Raw genomic sequence first — 23,951 nt, 5'->3', positions numbered from 1 at the left:
TTCTACTGAGAATCATCAATTAAGAATTAAGTTGTAACATCTGTATGAATGGTTGAATGAAAGGGAATTTACAAATTTTAACTCTGTATTTATCATCGAACCATACAACTTAGTTTTACTATTTTACAGAAGGTGTATATAGTTGAAGGACATGTTTAAGTGCTAAATTCTAAAAATTCTGTTTCATTGTTCTCTTAAGAAACAAAAATGTCGTTTATTTTTAACAGGCTGTGGTGGTAGGAATTTTTTTCCCCACACTTCAGCGTTTGGATGTCTATGTGAACAATGCATTGGTTTGCCCCAAAAATACAGTATGGAACCCTCAACAGAAATACTGTGAACTTAATAGACATCTATACACAGGTATTTCCTCAGAAAAATAGAGTACACATTACGTTTGTACTTAATTATGTATGAAATTATTTGCAATGTTTCATTATTAATATTATTAGTTCCTTAGATATTGATGAACACAAGAGAAGATATTGTTAGCCACAATCCACCAAATTCTAAGGTGTGTTTATTTATGAGATATGTGTCCTGAAAGATTATTCCTGATGGAACTCTTATGTACCTGCGTACATGCAGATATAAGCTTTTGTGTATCGTGCACATTCCTTTCCCCCCTGAGGACATTTATGTTCTACATGCAGTTCAGCTATTTCTATACACAGAAGAGATTTGGCTTAGAATTTTTACCCTGTTTCCACTTTACTTCTGGTCAAAGCCAAAATTAATTAGCGGTTACCAGAAGTATTGCCAAGAAGGCTAATATAACATCAGCTGAACATAATGAAGTCATATAAAAAACTCTGAATTTAAATGACATATATGGGAAAGGCTAAACTTACCCACTTACCAATATTTGCAAGACCAGGATTTATATCTGCTCATGGAAGTTCTTTTCTTAAACAAGGCCAGTAAATAAGGCCAGTACCTTCCATTCCACATGTGCTCTTATCATTTTTAGAAGTGCCCCATAATCTAGGTTAACAATGATATAAATGTGAGCTGCAGATCATAACGTCAGCTAAACACGAGAGTCGGAATGGATAACCCATATTCATTACTGTCTGTGGAGCCAGTCCTATTCCTACTAACCATCTGACTAGCTAGTGCTTCCAGAAATGTTACTATGTGCCAGGCACTGTTCTAAGTGCTTTGTAGATAATAACTCATTGTTACTATATTCTAATAATAGTCCTAGGAGCAAGGCACAGATGAGTAAACTGAGACAAAAGGAGGTGAATCTATTTGCTACAGTCTCTGCCTTAGCTCTGAGAGCTGCCATAACAAAATACCACAAAGTGGGTGGCTTAAAAGCAGAAATTTATTTTGTCACAATTCTGGAGGCTAGAAGTATTAGGTCAGGGTGCTAGTAGGGTCAGGTTCTGGTGAAAGCTCTCTTCCTCTTGGCTTGCAGATGGCTGCCTTCTCACTGTGTCATCCCAGGGCAGACAGAGCAATGGCAGGCTATGGGCATCTCCTTTTATGAGAGCACTAATCCTTCGTGAAGTTCCCACCCTCATCGAAGGCTAATGACTTATCAAAGGCCCCATCTCCGAATACTCTAACATGGGGTGTTAGGGCTCTAACACGTGAATCGGCGGGGGGGGGGGGGTGGCACAATTCAGTCCATGGTAATTTAAAGATGGTGAGGGCAGAACAAGGACTTGAACCCAAGTCTGGCTCTAGAAGCCGTGCACTTGACGATTATGTCATACTGCCTCCTTATAAGTTAAGAGAGTCCATGTTATCACGTTTTATATACAAATAACTACCCATATTTACAGCTTAAATTTCATCCCCTTTAATTCTTTTTAAAAATATCCCTTTTGGTACCAAATACTCTAACATTCAAATCGGGGAAATAGAAACTATCTCAACAAACAGTATTTAAGATAGGGAATTGGAAAAAAAAAATTAAGATACGGAATTGGTTACATAAGTGTTGAAGGGCTGAAAAACACTACTACTACCACCTTCTTATCAACATTTTTTCTGATGCAGCATTGCTTTTAAATGAATATTTTGCTTTGGCACTTAGACTGCAAAATTGCTTCCCTGTATTATGAATTTATACATATTATTTTAGATTACCCAAAATGTTTTATTATGTGTGTCTCTGCTTCCTTCCATTACTGTGAAGGCATGAGGAAGTTACCCAGGATAAATGGTGCGTGCCCCCTCTAAATGTGGTTTGAGAGCATCTTTAATTCGTAATATAAAACCACAGTCTTCAGATTCACAGAATGTTTAAACCAAATTGCTTCTAGAACTTATACTAGTAGATATGAAAGAAATACTTGGTAATAATGAAATGCCTTCTTATTACCAACTGCAGTGAATGTCTATTAGATGCATAAAAAATTTCTTCTTCTTCCTAAAATTTTATTTTTCTTAGTAAGCCTCACTGTGAAATGTGGTAGGAAGCTACGTGTCCCATTCCAGTACTATTATATGATTTAGCCTTTGTCTGGGCTCAGTATTTGTTAGTGGATTTATTAGCTCTTAGACATTTTTGATACTCTGCCATAAACATATATATATTCATTCATTTTATATTTATGTAAAAAATCTCAGTCACTTTTACAAAACTCAGTTCCCTAGTAGAATGTTTTTTTCCATTAACCAAAGGTTTTCAGGCTGAAATGTAAACCTGTTTCATTGGTATAAAATCCCTCTGAAATATTTTAGCATATACTTCAGTTGTATTACTTCCTTTTGTCCTTGGTAAAAATAGAAGCACTGAATTGTAAATGCTCTTTAAGAGTTGATGCATAGCTCTGCATAAACTAGATGGCTATTAAAGTTAAATTTACATTTTTAAATTGCCAAATGCCTTTGGTAAAGGCTTTAAAATTCTGAACATGTAAACACTGCTACCAATATAATATAGGCTCTGGGTTCATAATTGGATTTTATTTCTCAATTATACTGTATCTATAGCTAATTGTTTTTAAAATAAAGGTAATGTGTAATGATGATTGATGGTATTATTTAAGTGGTTGCCTTTAATTTTGCATTCAGCTTTATAAGTGTTTTTTTTTTAATATGCATACTTTCGTATGGAAGAATAGTGTTGAATATTTTTAGAATTTCCTACATTTAAACAAATATTAAACACTACATGGTAATTGTGGTAACATAGATATTTTTAACTGTGCTGTTTTGGCTTTTTTTCCTCCACAGAGCAATTCCTTCCTAACCTGAATTCCACTGTCCTTGCTGAAAACTACTTTGATAGAACCTACCAGATGCTTTACCTTTTGGTTAAAGGAACTATACCTGTTGAAATCCACACCACTGCTGTCATATTTGTTTCTTTCCAATTACCTGCTGTAACAGAAGATGACTTCTATAGCTCTCATAATCTGGTTAGAAATCTTGCCTTGTTCCTAAAGATACCAAGTGACAAAATCCGTGTCAGCAAATTAACGCGAGGGGAGAGTCTGCGGAAGAAAAGATCCACAGGACTCACGGTGGAATTGGAGATTGGCGATCCTCCTCCTCCGTTCTTAAGCAATGATACTGCAGGTATGAAGAGGAGACATTTGAGTTGGAAGAATGTAATACTAGATCCACATTCACAAATAACCCTTTCAGGGCCTGGTAAACCTGGCCTCAGGAAGTCCCACCAACCCCACATCCTGAGCCCTGTAGGGGCCTAGAGACTCTTTTCCCTACTCTACTCCTGTAATCCCAAAATATTTTGGAATTATGAAGGAACTTTAGCCTTCATTTTGTTATTATAGCAATTAGTGAATTCAACAAAAGGATTTGACCTACTTTTGAAGATTTGAGAGGTGACCTAAGTAATTGACCTTACAGCTGTGAGATTAAGCATAAAAAGAGTCAGTCAACGAAAAGAGGAAGGTAAGAATGTTCAAGTCTAAGGAGAGAGTTGGTAGAAGTGGTGCATTAGAGGAACTGGAGAAGGTCTGACTGGTCTGTGGTGTCGGGCCAGGAAGGCCAAGGTGGTGGAGGTGACGTTGAGAGGTAGGCAGGTGCTAGATCATGGGAAACCAAAAGAAGCTCTTTTCTCCATAAGCTAAAACGATTTTGGATATTTTCCCAAGGAATGCGTAGACATTTGGAGATTCTGAGCTGTAATAAGTCACCAGTATACCCTAACAAATGCAGATGTGCAAGAATATGTTCTATTTTTAATTCCTATGACTGATCCAGTCACCAGCTGTCACATTTTCCTCTGTCCCTCACTCTCTACATCCCCGTTTTTTAGGTATCAGAGATAAAAACAAGCTCACTGGTCCGATCAGAGGTATCTTTGCTGCTTTAAATTATTTCCTTAGAATGACTCAGTTTGGGCGTTTGGGTAAATGTTCAGCCCTTTGGATTTTTTCTTTTCCATCTGCTTAAGTTGGTATCAGAATACCAAAGGGGCTTTCCAGTCTTCAGATGCCTATGTTGCCTCTTGTTCTCATAGTCTCTGTTACCGGGTAGGTGGTCTTCTCTGCTCTGTACTGCACTCGAGCTTGTCTTGAGGTGAACTGGACTTTCCTGGCCTTTTGGCATCCATCCCCAGCATGCATTTCCAACTGTGCCATTGTGTTTGGTAGTCAAGCACAAGTCTCAACTAGGCACACCCATCTCCAAAAAAATGAGACTTAGATCTCTGTCAGAGGAAGATTACGCCCAGCTAATGAAGCGTAAGCTTCAAGGCCTTATGCTTGTACAAGTCATAGGACGGACCTGGGAGAAGGGACCATTTAATAATGTGACCCAATCATTGTTACTATCAAAGTTGCAGAAGTAGGACTTTTCCTCATTCTTTTTCTTAAAGAGAGCCTCCAAACTGCATAACTTTCAGATTCAGAAAATCTTGATCTGCCTTATCTCTATCCAGCATCTTTTTCCTTATCTCCCAGGGCTCTCTTACATGTCATCCTGGGTACTGAGTGGAGTTCTCGCTTCCTGCCTTTAGGGGTCATCACTCATGACCCCAGGAGGTTTGCTTCCAAGGACTGACCCAGTGCACCTGTCACATACTGTTCTGGAATCCTACCAGCTAGATACCTTCCCTTATGGAGGTAGGCCTGTGGAAAGGCTTTCTGGACTAGACTTGTTGAAGGAAACAGGAAGTATAGTCACTCAGATGTCCAAAGAAACTGACTTATTTCGTACATGTGATCTATATGTGATCTAAATTTCTTCACACACAACCTCTTCCATCCCCTTATCCCCTTTAAGCAGTTTTATTTTGTTAGATTTATCCCAACACGTATAAGACAGTCTAAGAACATGGAGATGGGGGCAGTCGGAGGGACAGGCTAATGGCTTATTTTTCAGACATATTCTGGGTTATAGTTTCAAGTCTCAATGAAAGTCCTACAACCTGGCACAGAGGGATTTCACAGCAAAATACTGGGCAGTGACGAGGAAGGTGTGCAGGTAGGAATACTGCGGGTTCTCCACAGCCTTTGTGTGGGTCAGGATATCCAGGAGTTCTCAGCTGTTGTAGAAAGGGGTGACGGAAGTACTGAGCGGATCTCTGGATAAACAGAGTAAAAGCTCTTCAGGTTAAGGACTTGGGTTTGTTCAGGTGGCAGTCAGCAGAACTGGATGCCTTCACATGTCAAGTGGTCGGAGAAAATCTGTGAACAGTGCAGGCAGGTCAAACGTGCCATGTTGCGCCAAAACCCAGTGAAGGCAAGTGGTAGCCGCAGTCAGGGGCTATGAGGCCCCTTTGTACCTGTGACTGATCACATGAGCCCTCATACCTGGGAAGCCATTTGGAGAAGAATAGAAGGAAGGAGTGGGGCAGAGAAGAATAAATCTGAAAGACTAATCATTTATCCAGAGGGTCTGAGTCAACCAAAAGGGACATGTTGAACTGACAGGACTGAAATTCCCTGAGAACATGACTTTCAAAGTGTTATGTGAAATCAACGGCCTCCTCCTTCCTGAGCACCCTGAGCTTCATGGTTTAGCCTTAATGGAGGAGACGCAATGCTCAGAGTCCTCAAGGCAGGACTCTGGATATAGAAGGTGCTGGATAACTAGGCAGGAACTGTTGTCAAGTTCAGTACAGTACACCAAAAAGATCCTGGAGACAGTCGTTTTTTAAAAGATCACTCAGACTACAATGTATAGAATGGAGAGGAAGAAGGACAGAATAGATGTAAGAAAACTAGTTTTAAAGCTGTTTTAGTAAATGATGGCTTTGACTAGGATTTAGGCAATGGGGACAGAGAGCTCTAGAAGCTAGTAATTGATTATATGTTGCGGAGGAGAGATGAAACAGAAGAAGGGATCAGGCAAAAGTACCACGATCTGACAAATAAGTATGATGAACAGAGGTGCTACTTCCTAGGTACAGAGCATGGTGAGGCCAGTAAGTGTAAGAGGGCCTGCCAGGCTAGACAAAGACAAAAGAAACTGCCTGTTGTGTTAAAATTAACTTTGAAAATCATCAACGTCTAGAGCAAGCAACAGTTTGTGCGTAATGTAGTGTTAGCTTCAGAACTTACTAATATACCTCGTGTAAATTCGATGATGCTAATTATCCTTACGCTCCAAAATTAAAACTCTCTTTCTAGGAAATGGTACATGGTGATAGACTTGCATGATGGTGTTTCACTCCTCAATAAAGGATGGCGTGGGAAAGGATTAAATTAAGAGCCGTATATTTTTCCACTATGGTTTCTTTCACTTTTCTTGTATCTATTTTATCTACCTTTGGTTTTTCTTTAATTGCAGCTTAGAAACATATTCTATTGAGTTCTCCACTTTCCTAAGCTCATTCATAGGATTTTGTCATATTGATCTCATGGATGGTGCAAAAGCTACAGAATTCCAGAATGTGGGTGGAGCCATGCAAAAAAAAAAAAAAAAAAAAAAAAAAAAGAAAGAAAAAAAGAAAAAAAAAGAAAAAGAAAAGAAAAAGAAAAAAAAAATGAAAAACTCTCACAATCTTGTATTCTTTTTTTTTTAAGATTTTTATTTATTTATTTGACAGAGAGAGATCACAAGTAGACGGAGAGGCAGGCAGAGAAAGAGAGAGAGAGAGAGGGAAGCAGGCTCCCCGCTGAGCAGAGAGCCCGATGCGGGACTCAATCCCAGGACCCTGAGATCATGACCTGAGCCGAAGGCAGCGGCTTAACCCACTGAGCCACCCAGGCGCCCCACAATCTTGTATTCTTATAAGCCATATGTCATGTTGCTATTTCCCCATAGGTGGGATGCAGTTATCTGAACTCCAAAAAATCGCTGGGTCTCTTGGAAAAGCTGTAATTTCAGGAAAAACCAGTAGTATCCTCGGATTTAATATCTCTTCCATGTCTATTACCAATCCTATCCCCAGCCCAAGTGATTCCGCCTGGACTAAGGTAAGAAAAAGCAACCAGAAAAATACATCTTAGCTATTTAAAACATTGCTGCTTCTTTCTTCTTTTAACTCTTTATAGTTCAATACAATAATTTAGAGGGCATGTCTTCCTAATTAATGTTGGCTCTTCTTTTTATAGATATAACTAAGATGATAAAATAGTTGAGAAAGGAGCCTATCTTCTAAAAAAATTACTTATTTGTATAAAATGTGCTTTGCTTTGAGTATTTATAAGAATGCTTCATGAATTTGATCAGAGGGAATATTGCAATAAAACTAACTTCATGTATTGAACATATTTTTACACTTATTATTACATATTACACTTAGCCTAGCTAAGATGAATGTGCTCCTCACTGTAATTTATCACATGAAAACCACGTCATCACTCATGACCATTTATTTACAGGTGACCGCCCAACCCGTTGAAAGGTTTGCATTTCCCGTTCATCATGTGGCCTTTGTGTCCTCCCTGTCTGTGATCACTCAGCCTGTGGCAGCTCAACCAGGACAGCCATTTTCTCAGCAGCCTTCAGTGAAGGCAGTAGATTCTGATGTAAGTTCTAACTGAAAACTTTCGCTGAGTGAGGAAATTAAGCTACACATTTTGGAGAGTGAGCCAACTTCAGTAATCATGGTCCACTGGCAACTGAGGATGACACTGACTGCCTCTTAAAGGCTGGACTAGGGGCACCTGGGTGGCTCAGTGGGTTAAAGCCTCTGCCTTTGGCTCAGGTCATGGATCCCAGGGTCCTGGGATCGAGCCCCACATCGGGCTCTCTGCTCAGCAGGGAGCCTGCTTCCCTTCCTCTCTTTCTGCCTGCCTCTCTGCCTACTTGTGATATCTGTCAAATAAATAAAAAAATAAATCTTTAAAAGCTGGACTAACAACCATGGCTATAATCTTTCCCTGTTTTGAAAATGTTCCTTTTCAGTGAACTGGCTCCAGTGCCCACCCGTACTTGTGAACTCCTCGTGAAGGGAAAGAAGCTACTGCGGATTTTAAATTTGCCGCGAGGCGTTGTTTAAAAATGAAGTTTCACGACATCTTGAGAAAACAAAGATGGGAACAGGACAATTAAAATTCTGTACTCTTCTTTTCTTTAGGGTAATTGTGTATCAGTTGGGATTACTTCACTGACTTTGAAGGCCGTACTAAAGGACTCCAATAATAACCAAATCAGTGGTCTGAGTGGAAACACGACAATTCCGTTTAGCAGCTGTTGGGCCAACTACACAGACCTTACTCTGCTTAGAACAGGTGAGTGTACTATTTTGGATCTTCACATATATATCCATAAATAGGAAAAATTATAATTGAACAAAGCATTCTATAATACTCTGGTTAATAAATTAGATAAATTGGAACATTATAGGGGGCACCTGAGTGGTACAGTTGGTTAAGTCTCTGACTCTTGGTTTTGGCTCAGGTCGTGATCTTATGGTCATGAGATCGAGCCCTGTGTTGGGCTCTGTACTCAGCAGGGAGTCTGCTTGAGACTCTCTCCCCCTCTCCATTCTTCCCCTCACATTCATGCTCTCTCTCTCTCTCTCTTCCTCTAAAATGAATAAGTAAATCTTTAAGAAAAAAAAATTGGAACACTACCTTGTTTCAGAAAACGAGTCAGATAACATCTAGCTTATAAAAATATATTTAAGATGCAAAACAAAATAGAATTAGAACAAGAAATTAAGGAAATTAAACATAATCTGAGGCTATGCATCAAAATTACATCATGATTCATATTTTTCATCCATTTGTGTACCTTTGTAAATTTTCACTAAATATGCATTACATTTATAATGAAAACAATTAATATATAGATTTTCAAATTAAAGAAAAGGGAGGTTAATATAGGCTCACATAACTCTAATGCCCCATGCAAGGGTTCAGAGTTGGACTGAAAAGTGGTTTCTAGTCTTTCTGAAAGACAGTGCAAAGGAGAAACATAAGTATTATCATGATTCCACAGTGCCCATCAGGTAAGCAAAGCAGTTGTTGTGGAGACTTCCAACCTGCTCTGAGATCCGAACAGATGTCTCCTGTGAGTTCTCATAAAATATACCCTATGAATCTGGATGAAGTGACATCTTCAGCATTACAGTAAATAGTCATAACTTCCACTGTGATGTTTCTTACATTGTCTTCATACAGGTTGATGGCCTAACTTCAATTGGTAAAAGCCTTTCCACTGAGCCCAAAATAGATAGGTTGTAACGAGTATCTATTCGTGATAGATTGTAGAGTTTCTAAAAGAGAAATGGATACACTGCTTGTACCTGAGACAGGCTTCCATTAATCTGTTACCCTTAATCTGGACCCATTAAGACCTTTATTCGACCTAACTTCTGAAAAGTTATATTGGTTCTCCCCACTTCTTACCACCATTCTCTCACACATATATACATACTAAAAGTCAAAATAAAAGTAAGAAGAGTAAAAGAAGTAAAAGGAATTCCAACAATAGTCTGATTTTTTTCATATTAACAAATTATCAAATGCTAAAATCATTCCCCTAAATTTTTTTTTCCTTATTTTTTTTTGTTTTTTCTTGCTTTGATCGTGCCCTAAACTGCACAAGTTTGGTCTATCTGCTAGGCAGCAGTATCTCAACCGTGTTTGATGGGACTCAAATGGCAATGAGTCCAACGTTCTGTTCCTGGACAAGTACTTAAAGTGATCTATGCACTTGCTGGTTAAGGGCAGTGCCACTTTCATTAAGAGTCAGCCTAAATGAGGCTTTCCAGGAAATGAGGCTCTTAACAAGAACTCTGGGTGAGAAGAAAGTTGCCCACTTCTCCATGAAGGTGGACCCAATCCGGAGACCATGTTCTTCAAACTACCACTTCCAAATAGCAATGTTACAAAATAACCAAGATCACTGGAGTGCTGAGGCAATAGTATAGGCTTTGGTGTATTACTATGATAACAAAATATCATCCTCCTTTTATAGAATAAATTTTCCTTCATAGTTCAAAGTTTCCCTTAGAGTGTCTATCTGACCTGCTATGGACAACCGCCATTCCTTCTAATCTCTTGCTTGCTTGCTTGCCCATTGTCTTACTTTCTTACTGTCATCAAATGTAGGGTCTCAGTTTCCTGGCTATGTATAGTCAAGAAGACTAAATATAGTCATCTCTTCATTATCTTTAGATCAGTTAGCCAGTATTCTTCATTATCTTTAGATCAGTTAGCCAGTTTGTAGTTGAACAACTATAAAATTGTAACAATAACAAAGCACATGAGAAAAAATTAACAAAGCATCATTTTTGTAACTCTTTCTAGTAGATAGCGCCCCCCCAATTACTGCACGTGGGAAATCCCCTTGCAGATTAGACTGGAGCCTAACAGTGTGGTCCCACACCCTCTTCTACTTACAGCTCAATAAAAAGCAAAGCAAGGGCCACCGAATAGAGGAGGTATGGGTTGTGGTTTCTAACACAGAAAATGGGGATGTGAGATGAGGTGAGAAAAGGGTAGGAGAAGAAGAAAGTAGTAAAGAGCTGAGGCTGCATCTTCCGGCAACCTGGATAAAAATAGTATTACTACTGCATAATCACATTTGGGCCATGTTTACCTAGCATTCTAGATGATCTACAGTGCTTTTGGTACATAACAAACCAGCCCCAAATCTAATGACTCAAACAACAACCATTTCACTTGCTCACAAAATTATGGGCCAGGAATTTGGGCAGGGATGGCTTCTGTCTACTCAATGATGTCTGTGTTTTCAGCTGGATTAGCTTGATTGAAGTTATATCCCCAAAGTTTTGATTCTGGATTTTAGCTAGGTTCTTCAGTCCTCCTGCATAGAGTGACATCTCCACAAGGTTCCCTTGGGCTTCCTCATAGTACTACAGGAGAAAAAAAGAAAACAACCTAAATTCCTTTACAAAGGAAAATTTTTTTTTTTAAGATTTTTTTTTTTTTTTTTTTTTTTTTTTTTTGGTCAGAGAGAGAGGGAGAGAGAGCGAGCACAGGCGGACAGAATGGCAGGCAGAGGCAGAGGGAGAAGCAGGCTCCCCGCCAAGCAAGGAGCCCTATGTGGGACTCGATCCCAGGACGCTGGGATCATGACCTGAGCCGAAGGCAGCTGCTTAACCAACTGAGCCACCCAGGCGTCCCTACAAAGGAAAATTTTTAAGAAAAAAATACACCTGCTGCAAAAATTCAGTTTTTTTTTTCAAACTGAAAAAAGGAAATACTTAAATATGCCATTGTCATGAATCATAATGGTGGCAGAAAATTCTGTAGAATAATGACCATCCATCATAAAACTTGTAGAATGCATTGCTATTGTTTGTGAAAGCACAACGTGATCAAGATCTAATTATATTCTATGAGAAAGAAAGAAAGATTTTTTTAAGATAACAGAGAGAGGAATGAAAACCTCAGTGTTGTGACAAGGATTGCAAACTCTATGTGGTAACCACTATTGATGAGACAACAGTCCTAGAAAAAATTATATCAAGGAAAAATATATTAGTTATCTCATGTTTAAAACTGTGGGAAGATTTAACCTATGGATTAAAAAGTATTCAGATGAGTTTTTATGTTTCACACTCAAAAATATCTAATAAACTTCCTCAAACTTGTCTACCTGAGGTAAGAAGAAAGAAAGGGTCACAATCGTGCAACAAAAAAATAGCATCTGACTTAAAGGAAATGTGGAAAGTGGTGAAATCGCTGAATCAAAGTGGAAGGCATATGGGTGTTTGTTGTACTATTCTTTCAACTCTTCTGTGTGTTTGAAACTTCAAAATCAAAAGTTCGGTATCCATTCCCATCTCCCCCAACTGAGGCTGAGCCTTCTCTACTCCAAGGTCAAGTATCCAGGGATGGAGCAGAGCCTCAACATCTTCATTCCCCTTCCCTACTGTTCCTCCCTTCAAGCAATCTCTCTCTAGTCCTGGCCACTAAGAAGGCATCCCTAGGGAGCAAGTACTGATGCTACAGAAAAAAAAAAATCTGCCCAGATTCTGCTTGCCCATAGTGGATGGGCAAATGGAACTCTAACTCTGAGATCATCTTTCCACTTACATTTGTACTTAAACTAATCTCTTTGGGCTCAATTTGCAAAAATACTTCATGAGGAATTACATGGTATTTTCCAGTTGATGACAACCCAACAGGGACTGTGTGAAAGCAAATCATAAAAGGAAGTCAGATTCTCTGATGGTTTTTCTTCCTAGGAAAAAATTACAAGATTGAATTTATACTGGATGATGTTGTCCGGGCGGAATCTGGGACTCTGAGCCTCGAAGCACAGTCTGTGTCTGGTGGTGGTGGCACCAGTGGCGGCGGCAACAGCGGCAGAGCATCAGCTGTGGGCACAGCTGCCCAGATAATGGTTCCAGTGATTAGCTGTCTGCTGGGAAGATTGGTGCTCTTGGAAGTATTTATGGCAACAGTTTTGATTTCAAACATAGATCTAGGTAAGCGTAGTTCCATCTTTTCTGTAATGTATGCGTACTGAGGTTCCAGTAAGTGTTTACTGAATAGAGCCTGAGGGCATGACCACCATGCATGGCACCACTGGGACATGGTCTTGGCCATTGAGAAAGGAATCGCTTCAATGGTAGAGATAAGATGACTCTACAGGAAATGCCATTTACATTACACAGTAGCACATGAGAATGTAGGGAATGGGAAGGTAATGTTGGACTCTTTTTCTGTTACAAGGGGCAGAAGCTCAGCTCGAATTGGTTTTAGATGGTAAAATGACTCTCACGTAACTGAGAAGTCCAGTTGTAGTGTGATTTCTGCTATAGCTAGACCTAAGGACTCACATAATATGATTGAAAACTTGTGTCTCTCCATCTCTTGGCTCCATGCACCTTGGTGGTAGACTCACTTACAAGCAGACTCTTTACTAACCAACCCCCCCTCCCAGACCTCATGGCAAGGATACCACCTGTGTCTTCACATACATTCTAACAGCCCAGCAACTGATGCAGAAAGAACAAAACTCTTTCTCAACTCCTTCAGCAAAATCGCAAAGCAATCATTGACCTAGCTTGGTCACGTGTCCATTCTCAGGCCAATCACTGGGCCACCTGTGTTCTAATTAGCCTGGCCTGGCTCACATGGAGGGAAGTACCTGGGATGGTGGAGATGTGGTTCCACAAAGAGAATCCAAGTCCTAGTACCAGAACTCGCAGGCAGACAAAGATGGTGACTATTAGGGAGTTTCAAAGGAGGGAGAAGTCCCAGTGGGTGACAATGGGTAGGATCACAGTTGGTGTCACCCATCAGCAGCAGCACTTTATAGACAGGATTATAAAAGAGGAATAAAATGTGAAATGGAAGGGAAGGTGCTCCACAACAGGGACATGATAGGAGCAAAGCAAAAAGTGGGAGTGAAAAAGAACATCTTCGACTCTCCGTGTTCAGCATGGAATTCCTCATCTCTTCCTTCCAAAGGTGTTTCCCTTCCTACTGCCCGATCCTGGTTAGTGCCAGTGTCATCTTTCTTATAACTTAGGCTGATACTTCTTAGACTTCCCTCTCCCCTTCAGGCTCCACGTTCCTTCAGGGTGCTCTGGGGCATCTATCTCCATCCATAATGTCACGTATCTCTTCCTCCTTTTTAAAGTCTTGCTGTTCCACTTATAACTCTCCTTTTTCACTCCTTGACCTCCTACAGTAGCCTCCTGAATTCCCTGCTTCTAAACTCCTCACTTGCAGCCTTTCTTCCATATTGTTGTCATACTTACCTTCCTACAGGTTCATGTAGTAATATGTCATGTCAAATCCTCAAAGATTCCTTACTACATGCCAATTACAATCAACCCCAGAGTCCCTGAAGCCAGTCTGGAAGACTGCTTCCTGTTCCAGATCATTCCTAGAGAAGATGCTTGCCGTCCCACATATTCCCTCCATCTGGGCTTTGCTTTACTCATCAGACCTACTTGTGGCATGCTGCCTGGCCCTGCTCAAAATCTCCATCCTCCATCAGGTTTCCCTTCTTCCTTTCCACTCTGTGATCCGTTTAATGCTCCTTTCCCTTGTTCCCCAGTTGTGCTTTGTTTCTACCATTGTTATGGCCTTTTCTGTGGTGTACTTTTATTTAACTTAGACATATTCAAATCTATCTTCTTTACTAAATTGTGAGCACTCAGAAGGTAAGACTACAAGCCATATTTATTATAGATGCTTTAATTGATTTTAACTCTCAAAAGGGAGATAAGTCCTCCCTGCTACTGAGGGGGAAATGAGGGGCATTATAGGCAAACTGTAAGAAGCTTTGATTGGCAGATACTAATCAGTTTGCAGCTGATCTAATGGGGGGAAAGATGGGAGAGTTTCTGACAGAATAATGAAATGAAAGCATCACATAAGAAATACTGGTAAGATTTAAGAAGTTGAAAACAGTTCTGGGTATTGGTTGCACAGCAGTGTGAAACTTAACACTACTGAGCTGTCCACTTTAAAAACGATTAAAATTTTATGTTCTATGGATTTCACCCCACCTAAAAATAAAATTTTTAAAAAATCAGTATTGATCTACATACAACTAATACAGATCTCCAAAACCCAAAAGGTGATAAATATCCTAAGTTATACGATGCCTAGTTAGATTCTTGTATTTGAGTAAAAGTCAAAATTAAAAGAAGGGGGGGGCCTGGGTGGCTCAGTGGGTTAAGCCGCTGCCTTCGGCTCAGGTCATGATCTCAGGGTCCTGGGATCGAGTCCCACATCGGGCTCTCTGCTCAGCAGGGAGCCTGCTTCCCTCTCTCTCTCTCTCTCTCTGCCTGCCTCTCTGTCTACTCGTGATCTCTCTCTGTCAAATAAATAAATAAAATCTTTAAAAAAAAATTAAAAGAAGGATCTAAGAAGAATTTGAGATGGGGTAGCACTTTAAAAGGATACTGAAAAATTTCGAGGAATAAAAGCCAAGACTATATTTTAAATTTAAATATAGGTGAGGTCAGGATGAAGAGACACATTAAGGCTGGTTCTGGGAGCGGCAGAACAAACGGGAGAGGTTGGGGTTTCAAGAACAGTGATGGAACAGAAAGGAATAATCCTTTCTTTCTTTCCTCTTAATGGCAGAAGTTAATTAGGAGCCAGGTGTCGAGGGCAAAGGTGGTTTGAGGAGACTCAGTCATGGCCTCTCACAGCTGAACATGGAAGAGTGGGTTTGGAGCTAAGGGACCATAGGTAAATGACCAGCCCACAAGTTATTGTATTTTAATGCAAGTTTTCTTATTTTTAGAATTCTTTTTTTTTAAGATTTTATTTACTTATTTGACAGAGAGAGAGATCACAAATAGGCAGAGAGAGGCAGAGAGAGGAAGGGAAGCAGGCTCCCTGCCTATCAGAGAGCCCGATGTGGGGCTCGATCCTCATTCCCTGGGATCATGACCTGAGCTGAAGGCAGAGGCTTTAACCTACTGAGCCACCCAGGTGCCCCTATTTTCGGAATTCTAATAAAAGTAAAACCGGTTGTCCATTTTATACTAGCATGACAGGCATTGCTTAAATTTTTTTCAGAAGTATTAAAATCTAAGGTGTTAAGTACTGTATCTTTGTGCTTTTTGTATTTCCCCTGTTAAATGTATTGTTTTCTAATTGTATTCACTGACTTTCAGCCTGCTTATTCCTGACAACTTTGGGATTTTATAAAGTTTAGGAAATTCTATTTTCAAGTTATTAGTAAATGCTGTTGTTTCTGGCATTTTCTTTAGGGCTTTTTTCCCAGATAGAAAAGTCAATCAACATCTCCTTTTCTCCTAAATAATCTATCATTCTTCAATTAAAACATAAGGTGATTTAAAAAAAAAAAACAAACATAAGGTGATTTAAATACCATTGTCCTAATCCATTTGGGCTGCTGTCACAAAATACCACCAACTGAGCGGCTTATCAACAACAGAAATTTATTTCTCTCAGTTCTGAAGGCTGGAAGTCTGAGATCAGGGTGCCATGACCCTCACGTGAGGGCCCACTTCCAGGTCATAGACTGTGTCCTCACAGGGTAGAAGGCCTAGGGAGCTCTGTGTGTCTTTTGTAAAAGCACTAATCCCATCATGAGGACTCCATCCTCAGGACGGAAGCACCTCCCAAAGGCCCCACCTCCAAACCATCTCATTGGGTGTTAGGTTTTCAACATAGGAATTTTTTTTTTTTTTAAGATTTTGTTTATTTGACAGAGAGAGAGAGAGAGACAGCCAGAGAGGGAAACACAAGCAGGGAGGAGTGGGAGAGGGAGATAAAGGCTCCCCTGCTAAGCAGGGAGCCCAATGGGGGTCTCTATCCCAGGACCCCAGGATCATGACCTGAGCTAAAGGCAGACCCTTAACTGACTGAACCACTCAGGTGCCCCTCAACATAGGAATTTGGGGGGAATGCATTCACACCATACTAACTATTAATGAAATGCAATGCTGGGATTTTTATAACTTTGCATTCTGAATTAACAATATTTTATTTGTAAGATGGCCACAAAGTTCCAGTAAATAAAATGACAACTTGAATGTGAAAAATACAAAGCTTAAGCACAGCTATTCTCTCTCCCCAGTTCTACAAAAAGAGAGCATTACTGATTCTAAAAGTACACTGATAAACTCTGAAATACTAATTTTTAAATAGTACTTTTGCCTGATTAACCATACCATGAAATATTAGAAGCGTTAAATAAATGAAACCTATTTTAAACCACACTGGATGTTACTACCACTTAAAAATGATACTTGTGTTGTTTTCATTTTTCAGGATACAACTGAAGTGCTGTCCTGGAGAACAGGCTGAAAACTTTTAAAGATACAAGAGCTGCTTTTTATGAACTATTTTGTTGCAGAAGACAAAGTCTATAGCATTTTCAAGAAAATAAGCTAAACATATTTTTGTAATATAGAAAATGTACTAATTAGCTTTAATCACAAAAATCAGATTTCTTCAAAATATAAATTTCCTTTTGATTCCTTACATTTGTATGTTCTTATTTCATTAAAAAAAAAAACTTTAAGAAGTCTTTGATGTGGAAGCTGATATGCCATCTCCAAGTTGTTGTACCTACAAATCTTAGAGTCCCTTATTTATATTGTTAAAAGAGCTTGTCTAGTTTGGACTTAACCACTCCTAGATAAGATTGGAAGCATTTTGAATTTGTGTATGGACTGGGGGATCTGACTTCCTCTATCCATTCATGAAACTCCAATTTCCTAAGCCATTCTGATTTCCAAGGATTTTGGAGAAAGAGACTGTTTTAGACCTCTTCCAGACTAAGTTGCTGATTCTAAGATCCATAGTAATCTCAGAAATTCTAGATTGCCCTGCATTTCTGAGCCTACCAAACCCTGGCCATTCTTCTAAGAAGAGTTTTTGTTGTTGCCTCTGGAACAACCTTTGGAACAAGGCCAAACTTTCTCTGCTTACCCTCATTCCCACTCAAAACTGCCTCCACTAAGAGTGTGACTTCGCTTAACCCCATGTTATACCATAAGAAATACTTATTTTCAGGAGAGTACTAAGGGAATGGAAGAAAATAAATAAAATAAAGGAATGCAAGAAAAGTCACAATTCCAAAGCTCTCATTTTGTAAAAATTGCACTTTTCACTCAGAAAATCCTAAAGGAGACTGCTTAATTTTGAGGAAGAACTCTCAGTAAAGGCATTGTAGCCATGTCCAGAGCAAGAAGAGCTGGTACTCAGAAAGTACCTGGTTCCTTCCAGCAAGCACTTGGAAATGGCCGAGAAAATTCAACAAAGCCCAGACCTTTCTCTTCTGTATGGCATTTCCTAGTATATTCACCCCACATTATTGTTAATCTTGCTTAAGAAAAATTATAAACATTTATTGGGTAGCAAATCCAAATATCTTTGTATATATGTTTGGCATTTTCTTCAGTCAAAGAAACATTTAGTATTTACTAGAAACCAGGCATTCTAGTGAGAAGACTACATGGCATAAGATGCTGTCTCTCTACCTTCTAACAGTTCCTTCCTAAGGTAATTGGGGAAGTAGTGGTGGAAAAGGTCACATTGATACAATATGGTATTTGCGGGCCATAGACAGAGGGTACTCAAGGGGCCCTTGGCTGATAAGAGGTGTCATCCTGAGAAGATCCATGATGGCCAGCTTCCAAAGATGAAGCCTGAGATGAGTGTTAGGAATAAAGCATGAGATGAGCCAAGGAGAAGAGTCCTGGAAGAAGATATGGTGGCAGGAATTAAGGCTGGAACACCAGTAGATAGTGGGTTTCTTGAAGGCAGGCATTCCCTTTTTCATCATTTCTTCCTGCCATCTTTTTTTTTTTTCCTTAAAGATTTTACTTGACAGAGAGAGAGAGTACAAGCAGTGGGAGCAGCAGTGGAAGAGGGAGAAGCAGGCTCCATGCTGAGCAGGGAGCCCTGATGCAGGGCTTGATCCCAGGACCCTGAGATCATGACCTGAGCCAAAGGCAGACGCTTACCCAACTGAACCACCCAGGTGCCCCCTTCCTGCCATCTAATAAAACATCTAGCACTAGTGGACCCTGATACACTGGCGAACAAATGAAGCATGGAGTGTGGGGACATCAGCCACAGTCGGATATTCCTGGAGCGCCAGTGTGACCTGAGGAAAGGCATGAGGCAGGCTGGAAGGAGAGACAGCAGTCTTCTATGACATGCCATCAGAGGGGCTTGAATTTATTCTGTAGGTCCCAGGGATGCAGTGTTACTAAATGACGTATCTCCTTGTTTCATAAGATGCTTGAGGTAAGCAAAGTTTGAAAAGAACACAAGAAAAGGGAATTAATCCTTCCCATCCAGGGAGGTGGGCGGGGACAATACTAGGGTAAGAAAATAGTATCAAATACCATGTACATCTTTGACGTTATTTTACCTATACCCTTCAAAACAGAAATGCTTCAACCTTGATCTGAATCCATTATGTATTCAATTTGGGAAACCTATTCGAAGCAGGTGGAGAGCCACATCTTTCTTCAGCGTTCGTCAGTGTGCATTTTCAGCCTCCTCAGCCTGGCACCAGCTGCCAGAAGTGTTCAATCTCTGATGAAAGAAACATTTCTATGGAGAGTAGCTACAGACACAGTGTGTAAGATTAAAAAGAAAAGGACCGGCCATAGGGGTTATAGTAGGTGCTTGAATACCTGGGGACAATCTGACAAGCTATAACCCTCTTGGCATCTTACTTACAGGTCCTACTACGCTACGTGGGTGATGATCCAATTATTCTAAAATTAGAGAACTCCCTATTAAAAAACTTCTCTTTCAGAAATTCTGTTCACCCATGACAAGCTGATTTCATTAGAGAAGTTCCTTTGGGTTAAGGGTTGTCTATGCCTTTGACTTCTCTAACATGCTTCACACACACTGTGCCCGTGGTAAGCGTGGAAGAAATGGTTTCATTAAACAAATGAATAAACTGCACGAAAAAACTTTTCCTCTACCAGATTTCTGAGATAAAAAAGTCCTTCCAAAATATTATAGAAATTACACTTTATCCTAACTTACTGCCTTAACATTTCAAATAACAAGTGTATAAAATTCACATCCAGTTAGACAACACGAGTTATGGTTGCTATGGTAATGGGCTCAGAGCCTGTGAGCAAAAAAAAAAATGATTCTTTTTGGGCAGGATATTTATGAATGTGTCTGGTTACATGGCAAGAGTATTTTCCTTTGGCTTTTCTCTAGAGTACTTTATATATTCAGGCAGATGATCCTTTATGCATATAAGTTCTCCCTAGGAAGAGAGAAAGTAAATATGTTAAGCTTTTTATACTGAAAATATCAAGTATGGTTATAACATGGATTTAATTCTCACTTGTAAAGGATTTAACTTCAGATAAAAACCACACCAAGAAATATATATTTCATGGTGAGGAGGTGAGTAAAGAAATATATAGTATATACAGACAAATGTTTCTAACAAGAATTGTCGGCATGTCTGATATTTTAACGAGCCAGAGGTGGTCACAGGGGGATTCAGGAACAGCAGTTTGAAATTAAGAGATTAAAAGCGAGACACATGATTACCCAAGGGAATTTGAATTGATGGACAACAGCAAATCTCTGTTTTGAACGGGACATTTATTGTGAAGAAGCTTTAAAAATACTTATATTAATCATACAGCAAAGTACCAAGCTGACTCAGAGGAAGGAAAACATAAAATACAAAAGTTAAGAGATCATTATGAGAATTCTGGTGTGCTAAAATGATGGACATGGAAAAGAAAGAATGGACAGAACTTGGCAACAGACCCCGTTATGAGCAACATGTCCCATAAGAAGTGAGAAAAAGCACAGAGAGGGTAGGGTTGTGGGTGCTTTCCTTGTAACAGCTATTTTTTCCACCCTCTGTCTTTAAAATCAAAGAGACAAAGGAGGTAGGGGATGTACTCAGAGCAAAACTTTAAAACTCTTCTTTCCCCTTTTTTATGTGTAACTAACAAAACGTGTCTATTTCTGGTTGCTGGTGACAGAAAATTCTCTCCTGTTTTCCTGGAAGCTCTATTCCCTGCTGTGAGCAGAAAGAAGATTCTACTGCACTTGAAGATGATAAAACTTCCTTTTTTTTCCTTTTTTTGTTTCCAACACATTTCCATATACATTATGCCACTTTGTAAAATAATCCTATGAGGGAGGAATTATTAATCTAATTTTGTAGATGAGAAAATTAAGGTTCAAACGTGTTCAAGCTATAGCCATTGTTCATGTTATAGCTGAATGAACTGGGCTTTGTTGGTTTAGCGTTGTTTCATTTTTAAGTTTTCAATTCATGTACAAGACAGATCATGTTATACGTATGACAAGCTGTTACTTGTGTGAATCTCAATACATTTACCCTTAGAAATAATAAATGGCCCTACATTGCCAGATCTGCTCAGATCAAGTCTACTTAACTCATAATACAGCTGAACTATATCATAGCTCTAATAACAATGTGGCCAAGAGGTATTACACGGTTGCACCTCACTCCCGAAACACAGAAGTAAAGAATTCATGATATCTTTTCATTTGAAGCCATTTCTGACAAAGGACATGGATTATTTTTCTCTATTCCTAGCTAGGCCTCTTCCAGAGGTTAACGTGGTTAACTCTAAATTGTTCCTAAACCTTGGATCTTCCTGTGTTTAGCAGTAAAAATCATTATAAAGATACACTGTACTAATATTTATAATAGAAAATATTTAAATGCTTCAGAGAGAGTCAAGTTTATTTTAACAGAAAAATGTAAAAACCTGCTTCAGACTTGTTGGTTTCTCTATTAAGCAACTGACCCTGTTAAATGGTGATGATGGAGATTAAAAAATGTTATGATTTTCCAGAATATTAAAATGTATGATTTTGAAAGGAAGCACAATTCTCTAGAATAGAAAGATCAATAAAACAATCCATTAAAATTATCATCAGAATATCCTTTGCTCTCAAACATATCTATTCAAAACTGTCCCTGTGAGCTCCAAGGCTTTGTTTTGCTTGCTCAAGAAATGAATGTGACTTTATAAACTGCATTCAACCGTGGACAGCTGCTCATTAACAAAAAGCCATTACAGTCCAAGTCAAAACAGCAGGTCTAAAATTATGCTTGAGGAAAAACCATCCCTTTAGTGAAAAGCCAGAGAACTGGGTTATGGAGATTGGGAAGTACTGGGCTGTGTTTGCAAGGTCTCCCTGTCTGCCCCAACTACTGGGCAGAGACGGGAGGGCTGTTGACAAAACACTGCCCAGACCCATTGGGAGAACTCAGAGCAACAAAGCTTATAAAGGCTTTGACTTGGGAAATTAAATGGTGAGTTGGAAGCTGATAAAAGTGAATAAACTGAGCTGGTGATTGGGGATTGGGTAGAGGAAAATCAGAGAATTTAAAGTAGGCAAAGCAGTCTGAACAAAGAGCAGGTAGAATTAACTGTAACACACTGAGTACCGGCAATTAAGAAAGCTCTTTCAGGGTGCCTGGGTGGCTCAGTGGTTAAAGCCTCTGCCTTTCGCTCAGGTCACAATCTCAGGGTCCTGGGATTGAGCCCTGCATTGGGCTCTCGGCTCAGCCGGGAGCCTGCTTCCTCCTCACTCTCTGCCTGCTTCTCTGCCTACTTGTGATCTCTCTGTCAAATAAATAAATCTTAAAAAAAAAAAAAAAAGAAATCTTTCATACACCAAGTCCATCCCTTATCCTCCTCCCACTTGACATTTGGTGGGCCCCATCCCCACCACACCCAAGCCTTGGGCAGAGGACTGGACTTCAAATTGCACACTCTCAAGAGGTGGTCCCCATGCAACATCCCACATTATTGGCATCTATGATCCCCAATTATGGAATTACTACTCAGTGACTAAAGAGGATTTTAAATTATTACTTCATAGATACTTTTAAAGTAAACTAAGTTTGCAATCTTTGACAATTTTTGTCTTTTATTGTATTGGAAACAAGTATTCACTAACTAGCTGCTTCTAGAAAAATACACCTTTTGTCTTATTTCATTTGGATGAATTTAATAAATTTAATAAAGAAAAGTGAAGAATAAAGAAGAAACAGTATCATGGGGATATAATAATTTGAAGCAAAGATACGTGTCTAAGAAAAAACATTTTGACAATGTTTATGTCAAGATGTAGCCTATTTTGGATTATTGATTAGGGGAATCAAAAAAATTTAGAGACGCTCAATTCTTAGAATTTAGGGGTTTGAAGAGTTTAAGGTTAGAACAGGTGTTTAAAATGCTGTAGAGGATTTAGTGGATTTAGGGAGGCGTAACCGGGAATGGTGATGCAATAGTGCAGTGGTGGTAGTGGTGGTGGTAGTAGTACTCCTAGTACTTGTACTACTACTACTACTAGCAGTAGCTGTAGTAGTAGTAGTAGTGGAGGAGCAGCAGCTGGGGTAATAGCTATTAATACCCGGTGCGTTGGCTATGTGCCAGGCTCTGCCCTAAAAGCTTTGAAAGGGTTAGCCATCCTGTGAAGTGGTGTTATTATGGTCGTCTTACTGATGAGGAAGCTGAGCTTTCGAGATGAAATAATGTATCCAAGGTTACACAGAATCATTCTAGAGGAAAAGTTGTAAACATTTTCTTTCTTCCCCTCTTGGAGATAAACAGGTCAATGAATAGAAGTGTGGTACAGATCGGACTGCAGGGGTGGGTGGATACTAGAAAGTAAGTGGGTAGATGGAGGCCAGTCAGGGTGACAGGACAAAGATAGTTGTAGTCACAAAAGAGAAAAACATGAACAGCTTTCAGCCTCTGACCACACAAATTGTCGCAGACAGTTTTCTGAGAGCCCCTCGCCCACAAGCAAAGAACTCTGGCCTTTTCATAGCATACAGGATTAAAAAAAAAAGAGAGAGACTTCAAAATCTTAAGTTGGGAGAACGGCCAGCCTGCGAGGCGGGAGGAACAAATGCAGGGTCGAGGTTAAGTTCCGTTTCTTAACCTTCAAAGGAAATTCAATCATAAGTTACTTGGAGGGGCGCCTGGGTGGCTCAGTGGGTTAAAGCCTCTGCCTTCGGCTCAGGTCATGATCCCAGGGTCCTGGGACTGAGCCCCGCATCGGGCTCTCTGCTCAGCGGGGAGCCTGCTTCCTCCTCTCTCTCTCTCTCTGACTGCCTTTCAGCCTATCTCTATCTGTCAAATAAATAAATAAAACCTTTAA

General features: G+C 39.7%; 1 protein-coding gene across 1 annotated transcript in view; it reads left to right on the top strand.

The window, feature by feature from the left end:
- Positions 1-18,162, top strand: part of PKHD1L1 (PKHD1 like 1) — a 159,933-nt gene extending 141,771 nt beyond the window's left edge. The window contains exons 72-78 of the mRNA XM_047726136.1: positions 228-363; positions 3,193-3,537; positions 7,198-7,349; positions 7,758-7,904; positions 8,456-8,609; positions 12,542-12,784; positions 17,067-18,162. Of these exons, the coding sequence (XP_047582092.1) occupies positions 228-363; positions 3,193-3,537; positions 7,198-7,349; positions 7,758-7,904; positions 8,456-8,609; positions 12,542-12,784; positions 17,067-17,077 (1,188 nt within the window). The 3' untranslated portion in view covers positions 17,078-18,162. The remainder of the gene's footprint in view (positions 1-227; positions 364-3,192; positions 3,538-7,197; positions 7,350-7,757; positions 7,905-8,455; positions 8,610-12,541; positions 12,785-17,066) is intronic.
- The last annotated feature ends 5,789 nt before the right edge of the window (positions 18,163-23,951 follow it).

Source organism: Lutra lutra, chromosome 4 (assembly GCF_902655055.1).
Source record: "Lutra lutra chromosome 4, mLutLut1.2, whole genome shotgun sequence".
Lineage (NCBI taxonomy): Eukaryota > Metazoa > Chordata > Mammalia > Carnivora > Mustelidae > Lutra > Lutra lutra.
Note: the sequence above shows the minus strand (reverse complement) of the source record. Positions and strands in the feature narration are given on the sequence as shown.